Source organism: Poecile atricapillus, chromosome 4 (genome assembly GCF_030490865.1).
Source record: "Poecile atricapillus isolate bPoeAtr1 chromosome 4, bPoeAtr1.hap1, whole genome shotgun sequence".
In the NCBI taxonomy this organism is placed as follows: domain Eukaryota; kingdom Metazoa; phylum Chordata; class Aves; order Passeriformes; family Paridae; genus Poecile; species Poecile atricapillus.
The window spans coordinates 3,859,699-3,878,580 of record NC_081252.1 but is presented as its reverse complement, the minus strand read 5'-3'; the positions used below and the strand labels follow the sequence as shown (position 1 = coordinate 3,878,580).

Genomic DNA, 18,882 nt, shown 5'->3' with positions numbered 1-18,882 from the left:
CAGAAGGCCTGAGGAATTTGGAGCATGGAGCCCTTCTCCTGTTGGAAATGAGCAGCTGTACCCTCCCACTTGAAAGGTGAAATAACCTTCCTGGTGTAAATTTGCTTCTGCTGGGTGGATCAGTGCAGTGATAGGAGACAGTTCATTTTTTAATGTGTGTTTTACATGGCTGGCTCTTACCTCAGGCAGATACAGCTGTGCAAGGGATTGTTGTTTGGAAACCACAGCCTAGTTCCAGGGGTGGAAAACACAGCAACATGACGAGATGGACAGACAAATCCTACATAAGACTGTCTCTGAGTTTCATTGCCCCTCCCATGGCTTTCCCTCGCTCGTGGTTGGTTGCCTGAACCTCAGCTGTCCCTCCCCTCAGTTATAATTATGGTTTTCTTGGAATGATTAATGCTGAAATGCATCCTAATATTTAAGGATGATAAAATAGGTAACTCCTCCCCAGTGTGTCTTTCAAGCAAACTAATGTACTTGACAAAATTAAAAAAAAAAGCCAAATGCCAGTGAAAAGCTGAGCCCCTGACAAAGAAAAACTTGACTGAAACAACCTGACAAATACTTACAAGACAAGAAAATTATTAGAGAGATTGGGATAGAGGATAGAGGTAGAAAACTTCCTGAAAGTATTTAAGTAAATTCTGACCTTGGAGAAATGGCACTTTTGGAATAGTGACAGTGAGTCTCTTACCTGGATGGTCCTGGAAATCATTTTATTTTTATTCTCCAAAAATTCTTTTAGATTGCAGCTCTGTAATAGAGCAAATCCTTACTAGGGAACAAAATGCTTTTATTACAAAATTAATGTGGATTTTTATAGACCGTGATCATTGATGCTACGTTTGTCTACATCACAAGCAAAAGTAACAAGTTAACTCACAAAAAAAAAAATAAATATATATATATATGTCCAGTAAGTAAAAATAAAAAAAAAACCAAACCTTGCTTTGAAGCTAATAAAAACATAAAAGGACCAATTGTTTCTAAGTTGCAAAATCTGTCAAGTTACAACCTAGGCTTGCAAATACTGTTTTGGAGTTTGGTGTCCACAGCAAAGCAGAAACTATAACATGCAAGAAAACATTGCCTCACCCCTTGGCTGGGACCAAAGCCCTGCTGTGCACGCTCTGTTTTAATGCCTGTAAAAGATCCCTTGGAGGCACGTGGCCACACTTCTGGCATTGAACCTGCTGCCGTGGATTTGAGTGACCCCCTGTCTCCCACAGGGCATCAGACAGCCCTCAGGCCTCAGTGAAGGCAAGAATCCATTTCTGTGGAACAGTGCTCTGGAATGCCTGTGCTGAAAACACCAGGGAGACTGATGTGCAGCAGTCAGTGAGCAGCACCAGGAACAGCGGGCTGAGGTGAGAGCTGTCTACGCTGGAAGCTGTGCAGGGCACAAAACCTGACCCAGCCTCCTTCTCCCCGCTATCACAGCTCATTTTCATCCATCTCTGTGGGGCTTTTGCCTTGAGAAAGAAAATAGGAAGGAGAAACGCCATTCTCGGGTATAGGTTGCAGGGATGGCAGGCATGGCAGGCACCTTTCTTGTAGGATTGGTGCTTCAGCCAAGTGTAAGTGAGTCTCAAAATAATCCATGGCCTCCCCTTCTTGAATCTCTGCTAGGATCTGGTAGTCCCCGAAAGAAATGATGCACTTCCAGGGCAGGTCGATTTTGTTTAAGTAACCCAGTTCTGTTTGGTTGACGGTCAGTTTTGTTTTCTTGCTCAAGTTCTTTATCTCAAAACCATATTCCGAGGCCTGGAGCTTCCTGTAGAACTGCAGGGAGAACTGGATCCGGGAGACGCGCGTGTCCATCAGGTTGTAGCGGCAGACGCTGGAATCGCGGCCGAACTTGGCCACGTCGTCCGCCCTGACCTGCTCACGCTTGCAGAAATTCAGGCAGCGGAACATCATCTTCTCATCCTGGCCAGGGTGGTAAAAGGTCAGGTGGAGGCACGTCACTGTTTCTTCTGTTTCGGCTTCCTCGAAAGAGGTCATGGTGGAAAGAGTCCTCAGAACAAGAAAAGGGGGAAATCACGGCACGGAATCACCAACAAATCGGTTTCACCGTGGCATTAAAATACTCCCTGCGCTGCTCTACGCACCTTCCCGGTGACTGGCTGACAGTAAATATGATGAAAGCACGGGAGTGGGAGCTCAGAAACCACGACTGACCATTGCTGCCAACAAGCTCTTCATGAGGATCTCACAGGCAGGTTTATCTTTGCAAGAAATATGTCATTTAGCAGTAAGAGTTACTTGGTAGACTTAAAATGGAGTTAAACGGTACTGGCTGGGCCTGTGTGCTCTGCTCTCTGTGTGTCCTGTGCCTGGAAGGTACCAAATGACTTTCACCAGCACTCTGTCTGTAGGCAGTGGTAATTCAAATGTGTATAAAGCATTCCTTAGGCTCTTGGGTCCAAACTGACCTCTTGCACAGAAGAAGTGTTTAGAAGTGACTGCTGTGACAGCATAAAAAGTGGATGCAAAAGCTGGACTATCCATGAGACCTAAAAGAGGAATTGTCACCACCTCTAGCTATTTCCTCATTGTCTGTTGGAAAATCCCAGCTCTCTGCTGCTGCAGAAGTGCTAAAAAAATTTATTTTCTTGGGTTTGGTAGTCTTGTGTTGTTTTTTTAAGCTCTTCACATGCAGCACAGAGAACACATACTTACGAAACAAATTCTGTTCCCAAGCCTGAGTGACTGCAGTGCATCCTAATAAAACCTGAGACAGCTCAGGAGAGGCTGTCATCTGGTTCTCTAAAAGCAAGGCCAGTGTCTTCCCACACTACAACTGAGTCTTTTAAAGAAAAGTCTCGCTATTTGAAAGTAGACACCAGCTAATGAGTTCCCAGTTACTCACCAGAGAAACATGTGAGCAGCCATTTAACTGGTATCACACAGTGCAGATGTTTCTACATCCAGACTGCAGTAAGCTCCCAACGTGTCTCACACGGATCTGGAGCTCACCAGCTCCATTCACAGCTTTATGAGTAGGTGAATCATCACTGCAATTAAGTGATGAATGTGTTTTGTGATGATGGAGTTGACTTGTGTTTTTTTACACGCTGCACACAAACACCTAGCACAGCGAAGGGTGGTGTATCAGCGCATCATTTTCCGGGCGAGACTTCAAAACTGCTTCCTTTCCACCTCTGACACAAAACCAGGCACACTTCTGACACAGCAGGTTACTTGGTTACTGAAGTAGGCTGCAGCGGCACAGATGATGAGTGAAACACAGAATTTCCAGCAGAGCTCACTTCAAAACAAGCTAGGGAATATCATCTGTGCTTTTTGGCAGGAATACAGACAGACACCCTGATAGCAGGTTATTCCTTTGCCATCTGTGAGACAAGCTGTGGTGGCACCATTATCAATCCCTCCTCCTTGTAGCTTCCCCAACTCTGGGATGCTGGAAGCAGCTCTGTGAGCCAGGAGGGGCTAGTCCCCGTGTCTAGCTCTGCCCTTCCTTGTTATCTTTGTGATGTTATCTTTGGTGAAGGGGAAAACCGCTGAGCACTTTCACTTTGTTTGCAGTTCAGCCCACAGAGACACCTGTGACTTTAGTTCACATTAGTGAGTTTTACACACGGCTACATTAATTAAGAAAGAATTTTCCCATTTTCACCCATTGCTTCGGCAGCACCCACCGATGATCCTGGATGATCGCGGCAGCTCCCACAGCCCCCGCCTCAGATCCATGATCGCCTCTGGCATTCCCCACACGGCTGCCCAGTCCTGCCTTAAAGGTTCACCGAGGTTCAACATACTGAACATTCCTTCATAAATGCTAAAGGAGTTTCTACTTACTAGACTGTACTGCAATGCCAGGGGAAAGAAACTTTCTGTGGATTTCTCCCGCAGTTCTGAGGCAGCCACTGCCCTGCTGCTGTCCGCGCTTTCACTGGACTCAAACCGACCGTGATCTCACCTCATCCTCTCCTACGGGGGATGGAGTGTCATTATCCCCACTTCCAGAGGCAGGAGAGCAACGCGGAGGAGCCCTGAGAACATGGGCTCCAGCCCCGGCTCCCAGAGCAGGCTCCCTGCCACCTCCCCACCCCACAGCACGGCCAGCCCGGGATCCCCCGGCCGAACCCGCCGGAGGACATCCCGGTCCGCCAGCTGATATATCCCGTCCCCTTCCTTCCTTCCTTCCCCTCACGTCCGCCCGGCCCGGCCAGGCCTCCTCACCTGCCGGGAGCGGGGCTCCGGCGCCTGCCGAGGGCTCCTGCGGCTCCTCACTCCCGGTAATTGCTGCGGGAGGCGGCGGGAAGCGCTGAGGGGAGGCGCTGAGGCGGGAAGCGCTGAGGGGGAGGCGCTGAGGCAGGGGACGCTGAGGGCATCGCGGGGCCGGAAATGGAACTGTTTTAAAAATAAGGGGGGAAAAAGGTAGAAAAAAAGAGTTAAATTATTTATTACAGTGAATAACTGTAAAGGAATAGCCACAGGTCTGTCCTGCGTTTACGGGGCTGTCTGAACACGTGTTCAGAGCCGTGTCAGGGATCACAAGTCAGATCCCGGGCTCAGCTCTCAGACAAGATAATTTCGGTTTTACCTCCCAATTATTTTACAATATTTGGTTGTTTGCTTTAAGCAAACATTGCACCGCCTTTGGGAAATAACCTAATCTTTCCCTGGCCGATGGTCTAAACTGATCTGAAGACTTTTTCTTACTTCTATTTTTTTTTTTTTCTTCCCTTTACAAATCCTGCCACAGCCCTGGATTCTTCTTTATCCAGCGGCTTGGTTTTTCATATTCATCTGTATTTACTCCCCAGCATAGAAGAAGTGGCCAAGCAAACCTGTTCCTTTGGAATCCAGATCCCAGATGTTCCGTGTCCCCCCTTCCCTTTGCCTCCACAGCTTTGGGACTTAGAAGTAAGTACTGAGGGCTCGATTGCTTTGGCACGGGCAGTGAAATACCGTGTTGGTTCATAGAAACTGCTTTTCACTCCTGGGTTCTTTATATATCTTCAGCAAACAGGTAAATGACTTGTGGGCTGATAAGTTTCTTTGTAGTTCTTGTGGAATAATTTTTATCTGTATGCAGTCTAACACAGCTGTTCCATGGGCTCTTCTCCCTGACATCATTAAAAAAAAGGGATTAAACTGCATTTTGCAAGAAGTTGTGTTGAAAAGCAGGGAAAGAAAACAGATTATTCCAGCTTTCTCCCACAGATGAAGGCCTTTCTTACAGCAGGCAGGGCTGGGCCTGCCTGCTCACACACAAGAAAAATAAAATACTTTGGTGCCTTCTGGAAAAGCCAGAATTGCGCAAGTCTGCTATTTATTGCATCTGTTCATGGTTATAATTCCTGTCAGCCCTTTGTTTCCGGAAACAGCCTGAGTCCCAGGTCATGAGACAACTTTCCTGATTAGGATTATTTTGATACTTGTATCTATTGAGGTATGTACAGACCTTTCATTTTTTCCCCTGGGATTGTGTAATGTGAAATTAACTGCATATTCCTTCATTGTTTTACGATTTAAGTATAGCTCTGTGTGGTTTTGTACAGGGGAGGGCAGGAACTGGATTTACAGCTTCTCTCTGCAATAAGTTTCTAGTCAGTTGAAACGCTGCCAGCCTCAGGAAAACAACTCCAGGTTTGCCCTTTATGAGGAAAAAAAAAATAAAATGCAGGCACTCTGTGCCTGTGGGGTTCTTGGGTGATCATTCTGCTAAAATTGTTCTGTGCTGTAGAAGAGGTCATTCCAGTATTACAATAACTTCTTCTTCTAGTTGAAATTTCTTCGGTCGAAAGCGAAACTGGGAATAAATGTGGTGTTTGTGCTAATTTAGGATTTTTCAGGCTGGAAGTTGGAGGTGGTTTGACATGGCTGTGATGGTGCATTGCTTTTCTGACAGCTGATTCCTGTAACTCCAGAGCCTACGTCGGCAAATCTGGGAAATGGAAAAATACGAGGAACTTTCATGTTGCTGTCAGTCACAGCTGGCTTAGGAAGCAGGAGTCAGTGAGGGGAAAAGTGTTTCTTTCTCTTTCTGGGATGTTCATGGTAGGTCAGAAGAGTTATAGGAAGTATAGTCTCTTAATCACCTGTGTGACTGGTTATGAGTTGGGAACGCTGTGATGACATTTCTTGGACACTTGGGGAAAATGTCCTATATAATTCTGTCTCTGTTGTGGCACAAAAACCTTTCTGTAGACATTTGAGACCAGCAGCAGTCCAGACCAGCCTGAAACTTTCTCCTTGTCTCTGCCACTTAAATTTACATGGTGAAAGTATCCTCACTCTGCTGAATCAACAGCAAGTCTGACCCGATTTCTGCTGTGCTGAGGTTTCCACAGTTCTGCCCTTCCCTCCCAAGGTCAGATTTTACACCTGGTTATCCAAGCTGTCCATGTGGTGCTGGGATTTGCCAGTGGGTTCAGGGGTGAAGGGCGACAACACCTCTGAGTGTTGTGTGTGAGTATAATTCCCGTGGTTTTCTGGTCACCAGCATTCCCACTCACCGGCACAGCTTGTCTGTAGCGTCACCAGGTGAACATGAAAGCGGGTGCCGCGACCTGGTGACGCCTCTTGTGCCAAACACCGCAGTGGGTTTGAGTGCACCGAGGGTTGGTTTTGAGGCAGAAATCTGCAGGAGTGCTGCCTTTCTGCAGGGCTGGCTCTGGGCACGGGAGGATGCGAGCCGTGCATTTCTGCGCCGTGCGGGTGACAGCCGTGACCTGGTGAGCTCATAGAGCCCGAGAAGGCAGCAGTAGGTGGGTAGTTGTCCCCCCCAGCCCTCTCCATATCCCAGGTGTGTCTCCCGAGGCACATGAGCCGTGTTTGCTGGCTTTCCCTGGCGTTGAATGCCTCACTCGTGTCTTGTCACCCGTCACGTGGGCCTGGGCAGGATGCTGCTGTACCCACCCTGTCCCGGGGCTTGCCCTCCCGGGATGGCACAAGGGTGACTCGAAACCGTCCTTCAGGGACCTGCCGAGTCACTGAGGAGGAGGCGAGTGAGAGCTGATTGATTTGGAGCCATAAACTGCTCACAGCCCTTTTCTCGTTCCTAACCACCCAAGCACTCAGAGCCCAGGAGTGGGAGCCAGTAGATGGCAATGTCTGACCGGAGACGGGAAGACAGCGTTCGTTTTGGGGGATTTTTGTGTTTTGTGGTTATTAGTTGTTGGTTGGGGGTGTGAGTGGGGGGAGAGCTCTTTGCTTTTTATCTTTATTTTTCATTTTAAATCATAAATTTAATTTTGGTAGTGCAGGAGTTGTCGAGGTACTTGCAAGTTAGCGATAATAATGGCAGTGATAACTTCCAAGGGCTGGGAAAGGCCCGACGGAGTGTGCAACAACCTGTAGTGAGGTTCTGCAAGGAGTTGTTGTTACCGTGCAGCAACCCAGGGTCTCATATGCAAGCAGAAAAGAAATGGGCCCTTCTCCAAGACAGGTATACTCCGGGGATATCCCGTTGTATTCCACTGGATGTCAGTGTGAGAGGGAGGAGAGATGCACGGGGAGGACTGTGTGCTCACTGAAGTTTTAGCTCCCAGTGCCATGAACAGCTCCACTCCATAAGCTGAGAGGAGATCTTCCAAAGGAGGAAGAGACAGCACAGTTCCCTCTGTTTATTTCCTTCTTTCCTCCTTGTTTACTCAGGAAAAAGAACTCTTTCTCTTCTCTTTCTTTCCCATCTGACCTGGATAAACTGATGAGGAATCTCACCTTGACTGCTGAGGAGAAGTATTCCTTACAAGATGGAATTTGTTTATGCCACTTTCCAAGTTCTCATTTTCATTCTACATCATGATCTGCCCTTGGTCCTCCTTTAGAGCCTCTCTGGCTTCTCCCTTTCTCCTCCTTCTCAGTTTCTCTTCCATCTTCCAGCCCCTCCTGCTCTCTGCTGCTCTTCCCTCTCACCATCCTCCTGATTATTTTTCTTATTCCTTCTGCTGCTCCCTCCACCTTTTGTTTCTTTTTCTGTGAACCCTTTCTCCGTCTGCCGCAAAGGAAAAAATAATTTGTGCAGCTATTTTGACAGCAAGGAGGTTGAACATTGCCTTCACCAGGCCCCACATTTTACTGTGGAGGCTGAATCCACTCTCCTTGTCTGGTTTAATACCATTCAGACAGAGAAAATTTCATGTGCACGGTGCAGGCTGAGCAGAGCCAATCTTTCCAGTTCCCTTCATTGAACAAAGAAAGTAATTTTGAGCAATTAAAGATAATACAAGCTGTATTTTGCTTATACATAGCAGGACCAGAGATTATAGTGATCTTTTTGTTGTTTTGTATTTTTATTTTCCCCCTTTCAATTTGTGTAGATGTGAAGGTGTTGGAGATTCCACATGGTGTGTGGCAGTAAAAACACAGTTCCATTATCTCAGTTTATAGCATTCAAGGGCGCCCAGCTGTGAGCAGTGCAGCCTTACAGGTACCTACATGACCATTTCTCTCTTTTTCCTTCCCAGATTGATATATCTGTGTCCCAGACTACTCAAGCAGCTTCCTTCCTGCTCAGGGAAGCAGGTGTCTGCTTCACCTTCACCTTTGATTGTTCTGGAAGCCCTCCCTTGGAGAAGTTGTTGTTGAGGTTTAGGAAAAAAAGGATTTTTCTTACTGTGGGCACATAAATTGGCGCTGAGGGGTGGTGAGGGCAGCCAGCCAGGGGCCTCTTCCCTGTTTGCAGCCCCTTGCCTGGGACTCCAGTCTGTCCAGAAAGTCCTGGTGGTGGAAACAGCAGGATTTCACAGCACAGGGAGCATCAGTTTATGGCTCTGTGTATGGTCTCACAAGGGAACACTGTTCAATAGGCTTCAAAGTGATTCAGCCCTGGCATAACCGTGGCTGTGGCCACATGTAATATAGCCTGTAGCTCTTTAAAGAGGATTAGCCTTAGATCAGGGACAGCATTCATTGCTGGATCTCATGTAAAGTAGAATATGCTAATGGGATGGAAATGTCTACAGCAAACATTGCATAATATTGGGGACCTCAAAACTGAGCATTGTGTCTTGGTATCTCTGCTGGGAGGCAAACTTTCATATTCTGGTCGATATTTCGAGAAAAACTCAAGTTTATAATATCACCACAAGCTCCCTCTGAAAAGTCAAGATCTAGTTTGCAGTTTTGCTAGCAAAGTTAAAAAGATAGCAAAAAGCACTTGAAGGTAACTTTTCAAACATTGCTGTGCTTTAATGACACTGCAGTTATCCAGCAGAGACAAAACCCACCCCAGCTTAAAGTATCTTCATTTAGGTTTTCTGCAGCAGGCACAGGCTTTGTTGGATCCGGTGTTCTCTTCCCATCCTTTGCTTTAAACACCATTTTTGGGTTTAGAGGAGTTTGGGCAGCCCAGTACACTTCATTTGGCTCTCCTGTTTCACTTCTATGCCAGTCTTCTGAATGCCTGGGATTTAACATAAGAAAAGTCTCCCAGACTTGAAGGTGACCCACGATTCCAGCTGCCTGAGCCGAGGTGTTGCAGAGGGTTTTATTTACAGATGTCGTGGACATCTCTCAGAAAATCATTTTGGTGGGAGCTCTGGGGAGCCACCATCCACTTCCCAGCACCTCAGCTGCATTGTTGCCTGTCAAGGAACCCCTTCTCCCTGTGTTTTTAGGCTTCACTGGAAATTTCTGCCTCTGTGCCTATCCTTGGAAGTGTTTTAAGACCTGCTCTGGATGATTCCCGGAATTCCTGTGAGCTCCGTCTCACCAGCCCGGCCCTGTGCGTGTCTCTGGCCTGGGGTTTGGTGCCACCAACGCCAAATATAAAACACAGCCGTGGACATTGAACACCCCATTCTGCCTTCGTGCACTTGAAGTGCCTCATCCCAGTCCGCTGGGGCATAAAAGTTCAAGGAAAGCCTTTGGGAAGAGGATCCTCCTTCCAAAGGAGCTTCCAAAATGTGAGCTTTCATTGCTTAGAGGTTTTTCCTTTCCGTGCAGCTCCGCATCTCAGGATTTTGTTGCTCTGGGATTTATTTTCTATGTTTTTGTTAGTTCAAATTTTTTTTATTTTTTTTATTTTTTTAATTTATTTTGCTGTTTGGAAGATTTGGGTTTTTTTTTTTCTGTAGACGTGGAGGGTGGTGATACATATTCATGAAAGAGAAGTCTTTCCAGCCCCTGCCTGTGCTGACAAAGACTTAGCTGTTTCACACAGCAAGCTGACTGGAATTGTGTGGGGCCTGCCTGACCAGATTAGAGCAAACAGCCAGCTTATTCCTCCAGTCGTCAGGCCTCCCCTTCCTAACAATTTCCCCAATTGTCATTTTGACAAGGCTGTCATTAGGTGATGGCTTCTTTTGGCCATTTTCAGATAAAGATAATTTCCTTAACTTCCATTTTATTTGACAACAAGTAGTTTGGGAGAGAAAGGAAGTGCTTCAGTAGTTTATGGATTAAGGGTTTGTCACTTCAAAGGCATCTTTGATCTAAAAATATGTGCTGTACCAAATTCATTATGCCTTTTCTCCTTTTTCTTTCTTTTTTTTTTTAGAACTTTTTAATTTATTGATCTGCTCCTCAATTAATCCTTTTTTTTTTTTTTTTTTTAACATCCCCTGGTAATACTTGGGGTAGCAGCGGTGAGGGAAAAACACCCAAGTGGCCTCTCTGAAAAGTCATGACCAGGGTGAAACAACAGGTGCTTTTGTTCCATACTTTGCTTTTAGCCAGAGGTCCTGCCTGCTCCTGCCATGGCAGCTCCATTAAAAGCTGGGAGACAGAGAATAAGCTTGAAGCTTTGTGTTGGTCTGGGTCACTCCTCTGGTGCAACTCGGCCTAAAACCGTGGCTCTGCTGTAGGCTGGAGATGGGTTTTGACTCCCTGATGCCCCTCTGGCCACCTCTGTGTGGTGAGCAGTGGCTGTGTGGTTTTGGCTCTGTTCTGTGGCTGTGCTGCACCAAGAAATCCCAAACCTCATTCTGACAAACAAAACTAGAAAAGTTGTTCTTTTTCCCGCCCCCCCCCGGATGTTTGCAGCTGAAATGCTCTTCCACAAAGCACTGAGCTTTGGGGCAGGCAGGTGCAGTGGCTGTCGAGTATGTTGCTCCCCAGACCCTATCCACCTGAGGAGGGATGCTTGGAGAGGATTTGGGAATCCTTATGGGTCCATTCCAACTCTGGCTACTTCTGCAGGGAGAGAGGGTTTGAACATGGATCAAGAGCGGGGCTTTTCCTGCCCTAGCTGTTTCAGGCACTGGGCTTCACTTCCACCACCCCTCTACTTTTTAGGGTCCACAAAACTCCCTCCTTGGCTGCAGCAGTGTAAATCCATGGTGGCACCCCATTACCCTAGCCCCACACAGGCTTGGGTGGGGCTGGGCTTTGTCCTGTGTTAATATTAATACCTGTTCTACCCAACCACTTCAGCTTTTCCTGCACTGTTACCTCCACAGTGACAGCGGCCAGCAAAGCACCTCCTTGCTGCTGGAGGCTGTTCTTGATCCCATTTCCAAACAGAAGCACTTCTGCTTTGGCTCTGGCTGGGGAAGCTGTGCAGGGGCTGGCTTTTTTTTTTCCTTTTTTTTTTTCCTTTTTTTTTTTCTTTTTTTTCCCCCCTTTTGCCTGCTAATTGGCTGAGACCACCAGAATTTGGAGGACACAGATGTCACTGATAGTTTGCCTAGGGAGCACATTCATGCCCATCTGTTGCAGTCTAGAAGGCTGTTCATATATCCACAAGGCCTTCATTTAATTCTTGTCAGAAAGTAATGTAAATCCAGTTTACCTCAGAGGTCACAGCCAAGATTTATGCCAATGAGCCCCCTGCAATTTACACACACTGTAGTTGTATAGGATGAAAAGAAACCCTTTCATGTTGGTGCATATTAACAAGAAAGCTTGCCTTAGGAGAGGCTTTTTGATTGAGATTCTTCCTTATTTTAATACAGCCAGTTGGGATAGCCAGCTTTACCAAAAGAAAACATCTAATCTTTAAGCCAGAGAAGTAAACTAGCTAACTAACTGAATAAAGCCCCTAGCAAATCTATTTTTATTTTTTTTTTAAACCATCCTTTTACGAAGAGAGGTAAATGCCCTAGGAAAACACAAGCATGTGTGCGCTGAAATATTCAGGGAAACTGAATTTGCCTTCTGTGGAAGGTGATATTAACTCAATTATTGAAACCTTTGCTGAGTTATCAAGAACATGTTTTCTTTTTCTTTTTTTTCCTTTTTTCTCCTGTTTTAGTTTTTAATCCCTCAAGCTGCCAAATCCAAATATAAAGCTGAGCCTGTTATTTTTGCCAGGAGTGGTGGGAAGGACTCCAGGAGGCTCGTGCACAAATCCACAGGAGGGAGGGCAGCCCAGGGTGCTGTGTCATGTGCATTCTCCCTCTTACCTGCTGCAGGTAAAAACGCCAGCCCAAATGTTCCATCGCTCTTCCAAGGGCCACCTCCTGCAGTTTTTTCAGTCTCCCTCTAGAAAAACAAAGGGAGGTGAAATGCCATCACATGGAGTGAAGGTGAGACCGTAACCCCAACAGCTACAACAGACCTAGCACTGCCTCTGTGTCGTGATTTCACCCCTTGTCTTTATTTAGCAAGAGACTCTGACAGCTTGAAGAGCTTCCCTAAAAATGAGTGTGGCTTCATTAACCTCAGGGAAGCCGTGGGTGGAAGGGCCACAGCACCCCGAGTCAGGCTGGAGGGAAAAGCTAGCAGTGCAAGTGGTGCAGGTACTTGAATTGAAAATGAGCTGCTGGAAAAGAAACACCCCTAAGTACTTTGCTTATTAAAATTGCTTGTAGGAAAAGGCAGGGAAGAGCAGGATGCAAAGGTGGATCGGGATGTGCCAACTTGATTACAAAAGGGTTTCAGAGTGGGGCACCTCATTTTCTTGGGGCTCAGTGTAGTCTGAGAGTGTTCCTTTCATTTATGCTGAGATCCTCCTCCCTTTTCCTCCTTCCTCCTCTCTAGTTTGCCTGGTCCATGGATTTTACCTTTCAAATGTTTTAGGCATGAAAATCAGTGTCATTTGCACGGTGTCATAATGACCGGAGTGGTTTGGGATTAGGAGACGGGAGAGCCAGGCAGTGCAATGAAAACAGGGCTCAACATTCTAACTTGCAGTGTAACACTTAAAATAATTAAAATGTTTATTTGAAAGTCAAAACAGCTTCAGTCATAAATAACTATCCATTCCTCGATTGATTGTGTCGAGTCCCAACCGAGAGCTCTGGGAATAAGGTTTATTTGCTCCCTGTTGGGATTAATCCATAAATGTAGTCTCCACATGGAACTCATCAGGTCTTTGCTTCCTCTTCATTAGTCTCCCTGGACCTGGAGGGTACCCTGAATAAGATGAAAATTAGGATAATATATTTTCAGAGAGAAAAGGTCTGGTGATCTCTAATTTGTGTTTCAGGACCATAATGCTGTGGAAAATTTCCCAAACGATGTTGTCTGAGAAACCAGCGCTTGTTATCCTTGCTGCATTTGAAGTTTGAATGCGGCAATTACATCTTCTTTTTCTTAAAGCCTCCAGAGCTAATTGCAGTCTTAAACCGGCTAGATTGACTCCCAGGCTTCCTTCCATCCATGGCAGAACTTAAAATTCCTTTCTCTTTGACAGATCTTTTGGTCTTCTAGCCCAAGGGCCCTGAAATGTCACAGTATGGCCCATTTCTTATTAAAGAGATCATTTCTCTGTAGCCCACCCAATTCTTCCCTCCATCCCTCTTGTTCTGAACCCCAGCTCCAATTAGAGGGCAACCTCAGAAATGTATTTTCTCATCCCCTGAGACCTTTGTCATATTTTTTTTTCATCATATTTGATGCAAGGAGTCGTTTTAATCCAGGCTCCAATCAGAAATGGCACAGATTTATTTATTTTTTCCCTCACCATTTCTGTTTTAAAGTGTCTTAACAATTACATCAAGCATTTAAAAGCTGGTTTTGCCCCACACAGGAGTAAAGCAGCTTTCCTGCCACCAAGGAGTGCTTAAATCCTCAATCTGATGCAAAATTGGTTTTATTATGTGTTTTCAAAGAGCGTTTCTAAGAGCATGCTTAGAAAACATTTTTGCCCAGGCAGTTTTGCAGCATGTTGAGCTGCAATTTTTACCACTTCAAAACCATCTCCTTAAAGTGCCACTTGTTAGGATTTAATGGAACTCTGAGAAAGCTGATTAGTAACCATTGAGAGGGTTCTAAAGGCCTCCAGAAGTTTTTGCTGCTCTGCTCCTGGGCTTTAGGCTCGGGTCCTGTGTTTCCCCAGGAAAGCTGCGTGCCTGGTTATTTCCCCCTCCCAGCTGTCACTCAACGCCACAGCTGTCACAAAACACAACTTACAAAGTGGCATCTGTGTAAAGGATGCTGGTGTGGTTTAAAGCTCTGTGGTGCATTTTAAGCTGATTTTATGATGCGAGTCATTGTCCCCAGCGATGGGTCTCCATAGACTCTCTACCTTCTGAGTACTAATGTACAGTTTATTGCACTTTTCTCTGTGCTTCCAGCACTCTGGTGTTGCTGCTGCTGTAAATCATGATTTTATTACTCCGTGTCCTTGCTGTTTATTCAGTTCTTTGGAAAAATGTACTTGAAGAAGAATCCCTTGCTTGCTGACATTCATAGATCACTGTTAGGGACCTGGCAGTTTCCCGGTGAGTTAAATCCTCCCAGTCCAAGGAAGCCAAGTGCTGTACTTCCACACTAATTTGAGCTTCCCTGCTAAGCCCCAGCATTTCTTTGTGAGAGTGGCAGCTTGTGTGGCTCACAAAGCCACGGGGCCCTCCTGCCTGCAGTAAAGACCCAACAAGAGCTGGGCTTAAAAGTCTGATCTGGGGCTCTGAGCTGTAACACAGAGAAGTGGAGCACATCCATGAACTCCCTTGGATGCTCCTGGTGCCAGGTTATTTTTTGTCAAGGGAAATACCCCAGTGTCTGCTTGCTCTAGTGCATCTTCGCAGCAAATTGTGCTTATGAGCATTTATTTACAGGCTGTGAGGCGGCAGCTGAGCGCAGGCCTTCTCCATTGTGCTTCTGCACACTCCTGAAGCAGTTCTCAGGTCCCAGTTCCCAGGATTACCGTCCACAGCGGATCCGAGACAGGTGTATATGTGCTTGGTAGTCACTGGAGTGGGCTCCCTGGAAAATGAGATTTTTTTTGAGAAATCAATTACACAAAGGAATGGAGTCCAGGCCAGATGGCAGGGATGCTTCATCCCAACCTGGGAGGTACTCCTGGGACGGCTGCACACTCCTTCCCACAGGGCTGGGTAATCAGATAAATCAATTAGCAGATGTCAGTGCGGTTAACGGGGGAAGCCACACTGGCATAGGTGTGTCAGCGTGACTACGCCTTCCTCTTCCCTGATGGGTACCCAGCAACTGGATCAGCTTCTCTAGACCTGGCAGGGTGGAGCAGAGGACTCTGCTTTCTGGCTGCTGTTCCTGGGTTCAGAGATCTGTCCCTGACGGATCCTTAGGGAGAGGGCACCTTTGCGAACTAGGATGTGGGTTTGGACCTTGCGCCATGATCAAATCCCTTTTTTAGTGTCCTTTTTTCCATTCGCCTTTGCCAGTGACAGCTAGTTCAGCCCCATCTCCTGGGTGGACTTCGGACCACGCTGTAGCTTTGTCCCCAGCCCTGTCTCTGGCTCCATCCCCTTTTTTGCTCCTGAAGGGAGCCCCTAAATGGGCCCGGTGCATCCGCAGGGATGCGATCCCAGCACCCAGCTATGCTCAGCTCAGGCTCAAACCCTGCGCAGAGTGGCCCTGGTGGCTTTTACTTCAGGCTAAAAAGACAGGCAACGCTTTCTAGGTTTTCTTTCTGCTTTTATCCATTAATCTGCCTCTGGCTGATCTTTTACTTGCTCCCCAGCTTCTCTCATGCGCTTGTGCTCCTTCCCTCGGTCTCCCTTTTACAGCTACTTTTTAAATTTCTTCTTTCTGTGACATTTGTCTGCAGAGTCAGTCAGAGCCCCGCTGAGCAGCTCCTGCCTCCAGGCTCTTTGCTGCTGAATCCCATCTTTTGCCCTGCTCCACCTGCCCTTCCACGGCAGGCTCCCTGATCCTCTCTGCTTTCGCATGAGTGCATCTCTTTTGCCCTCTGCTTTTCAGTCTGGCAGCTTGCTCCCGCTCAGTGCCGTTGGGAGCACAGCCTATCTGCCGCCAGCTCCAGGATCCAGCCATCCCAGAGCCGCAGCAGAAAGGGGAAAAAACTGCCTGGAAGCGTAGCTGCTAAAATGTGAGTGCTCTCCAGCCGGCAGAGCAAACTGTGCCTCGTGTGTGTTGTCCTTTGCACTCCCCTTCTTCCTTCACTGCCATAGTGTTTCCACACTTTCAGACATATTTTCACTGAGGCTGCTGCTGGCTAGATCACTTCAAACTGCAGGAATGCTTTTCTAAGTGAAACCATCATCAAATTGGTGAGGAAGATTAAAAAAAAGCCCAGCCCAAAGTATTTATCTCGTGCTTAATTTTTGAAAGCTGCCTGAGTGTTCTGGCAGGAGCTGAGCCAGATACCTGTCCTGGAAATGGTGGGGGTTTCCTGCATCACCACTGGCAGTGTCCTAAGCACCTGGAGGACTCGCAGGGGGACGTGCACGGGGAGCATTCACACCCGGGATGGAATTCCAGGGTAAAAGAGAAGGTCTCCGTGGTCTGGGAAATGCACACAGCATGCTCCTCTCTGCCATTCAATCCCGGCTAAGTGTGTGTGACAGCCCGAGGAGCCTCCCAGGTGCAAAGGGCTTCGGCGCGGCCCCGACAGTCACTTCCCTGCTCGGGATGTCACGGCTCCGCTGATGAGCCTGTCCTGTCTCGCTGGCACCTCAGAGATGTTCCCCTCACACGCTGTCACCAGGACCCCGCAGTGATTTCACACACTCCTCTAATAAAGTCCTCCGAGGCTGTCATGTATTTTCATGTATTTCCCCTATTATTTCCCCCTGCTTGAGCCTTTCAGATAATTGATGATACTTTAGTTAATCATTTTCCCCCTCCTTTGTTTGCCAGGTACCTCAGCCTTGAAGGGATCCTTTTCATTTGGACCCCCCCGTGTCTTCTGCTGAGTAATTGATCACCGTGCACCCGGGGACACCCAATTCACAGCCGAGTGGGATCAGCCCTCATGAATAAGCAAAGCGCCGTGGCCGTGCTGCTGCAGGAGTGCGAGCGGGCTCTGGACACGCTCCTGGCACCCCAGGCCGGCACGGGCGAGGGAGAGGAGCGGGAATACCGGCAGTGCCAAGGTGAGCTCTCCCCAGGAGAGGCGGCAGGACTCCGCCGGCCCTCGGCCCTGCCCTATTTTTCTTCTCCGGGCAGATGAGTGTCAAGAGATGCCTGGATTTCGAGGCCATGAATGGGATGCGGGCTACAGGCAGGCAGGGAAAGAAGTCCACTTTGTTGCAGTGAATTGCTGTCAGTTCTAATTTTAGGCTTCAGTAAACATGAGGCTGTAAGGAACAGTTTAGTTTGGGGAAGAACAATGCCCAAAAGTTTGCTGATGCACATAAATTTCAGTTATTAAAAAAAAAAAAAAAAAAAAAAAAGAAAGAAAGAAAAGAAAAAAAAGTAAAGAGAAAGGGAAAAAAAAAAAAAAGGATGCAACTTCTGAATAAGGGCACATATTTCCTCTCCTTTCATAGGAACTGGGGGAGGGCCCCCTCTGTTTGTCAGCTTCTCCTCATATATTAAAGAGCTCATTGCCCGAATCTTTATCTTGTAAAATGTGTGTGACCTCTATAAGTGGTGTCCAAGAAAAAAAAAAAAAAAAAAAAAAAGCCTTTGCAATATCCCTCTTGAAAGGAAAATCCGTGCTGGCTAAAGTCTGGAATAAATAACCAGGAAAGGAAGCAGCGTTTAGCGAGAGAGGTGTAATAAAAGGATTCCTCGTTTGTTTTAATGCTGGCGTTACCTGCTGGAGACCAGCAGACACTTCGGTATCGCTGCGGCGCTGCGAAAGGAGGATTTATTATTTCTTAATTCCAGCGGAATTAAGGTTTCCCTTCGCGTGACACATCTGCGGCGCTGCCCGCTTTCCAGTTTGGTGTTAATAATGTTTAGTTTTGCCTTGCTTGAGTGGCTCGGCCATAACGTTAATGTGATCTTTAAAACCCCTTTGTTTGTCCCGGGGCGCGGAGCCGTTGAGAATATGTTTTTCCGACCATCCTTGTTCTTGCTGGGAGGTCAGCTGCCTTTTTCTGAAGCACCTAAGTCTGTTTGCGCTGGAGGGTGGCGTGTAGGTTTCTGTTATGGATACTGGAAGATTTTTCTCTCCTCTTCTTTTGTTGCCAACAAAGGGTACTTTGTTTCCTCGTCGCAAATTCTTTTTAAGTTTTACTATGGCTCCGCAGAATAGGCTCTTGAACTCCTAATCAGGTAGCGCTTTTTTTTCCCCCCCTCATCCTCCTCCCTCCTTTTCTCCTATTAAATACCACAAAGTATGAGAAGTAATCAGTTTAGTTCCAGATAAGGTAAATCAGTGCCCTTATAATCACTCGATTAGACACGGTCCTTCAGGTAAACTGCTTCAGGAAATGGGCGATCAGAGCCCGAAGTGCTGCTCGGGCTTTTCCGAGGGCCGTGTTCCCATCAGCTGGAAGAAAAATACCCAGCAGCGGGGTGGTGACAGCGACATTAATAACTGCTGGGGCTCTCTGCCTGGGGAAGGCAGGGCCCCGCCGGTCGGCGGCTCTCGGCTTCGGGGGGACCCTCCCAGCGCAGGGGCCGAGGGGTTTTCCTGGCCCCCCTCTCCTCCCGGGGCTGCCTTTGTTCCCCCCGGCTTTCTCAGACCTGCGGCAGGAAGGACTGAAAGCCAAATCCACAGAAATGGTGGGGAGAGGGGAGAGGAGGAGAGCATCTTTATCTCACTTTAGGGAGCAGAATGGGTGTTGGGTGGGTCTGGAATTCTTCTTTATTTCTCTTTTTTTTAGGCTAGAAATCATTCCACTC

The 18,882-nt window shown here is 47.2% G+C and overlaps 2 protein-coding genes across 15 annotated transcripts in view; one reads left to right on the top strand and one right to left on the bottom strand.

The window, feature by feature from the left end:
* Positions 1 to 707: 707 nt before the first annotated feature.
* Positions 708 to 4,917, bottom strand: TIFA (TRAF interacting protein with forkhead associated domain). Of its 9 annotated transcripts, none has more exons than XM_058837500.1 (4): positions 4,213 to 4,364; positions 3,829 to 3,960; positions 2,879 to 3,023; positions 708 to 2,023 (listed from the first exon to the last, which is right to left on the bottom strand). In XM_058837500.1, exons 3-4 carry the CDS (start codon positions 2,899 to 2,901, stop codon positions 1,441 to 1,443), a joined length of 606 nt encoding a protein of 201 aa, XP_058693483.1. In that variant the 5' UTR covers positions 2,902 to 3,023; positions 3,829 to 3,960; positions 4,213 to 4,364; the 3' UTR covers positions 708 to 1,440. The 9 variants fall into 9 exon arrangements, 8 of the variants coding, with proteins under 8 accessions (XP_058693483.1, XP_058693486.1, XP_058693485.1 ...); XM_058837503.1 differs by lacking the exon at positions 2,879 to 3,023 and adding an exon at positions 2,118 to 2,342; XM_058837502.1 differs by lacking the exon at positions 2,879 to 3,023 and having other exon boundaries at positions 708 to 2,342; positions 4,213 to 4,359.
* Positions 4,189 to 18,882, top strand: part of ALPK1 (alpha kinase 1) — a 33,990-nt gene continuing 19,296 nt past the window's right edge. The window contains exons 1-4 of one of the 6 annotated variants that reach the window (XM_058837496.1): positions 4,189 to 4,268; positions 4,800 to 4,899; positions 12,235 to 12,335; positions 16,945 to 17,180. In XM_058837496.1, the coding sequence (XP_058693479.1) occupies positions 17,060 to 17,180 (121 nt within the window). In that variant the 5' untranslated portion in view covers positions 4,189 to 4,268; positions 4,800 to 4,899; positions 12,235 to 12,335; positions 16,945 to 17,059. Of the gene's footprint in view, positions 4,269 to 4,799; positions 4,900 to 5,287; positions 5,429 to 6,644; positions 6,747 to 12,175; positions 12,336 to 12,423; positions 12,450 to 16,944; positions 17,181 to 18,882 lie in introns of those variants that run through there. The other 5 variants (XM_058837491.1, XM_058837493.1, XM_058837492.1 and 2 more) reach the window with 5 other exon arrangements.

What these genes read in the sequence shown, in the direction of transcription:
- TIFA (XM_058837500.1), bottom strand. Translation starts at nt 2,901, where the DNA reads ATGGCTGCTCACATGTTTCTCTG. An exon ending in GCTGCTCACATGTTTCTCTG is followed by an intron (nt 2,024 to 2,878) that starts GTGAGTAACTGG and finishes TCTTGTTCTGAG; the next exon opens with GACTCTTTCCACCATGACCT.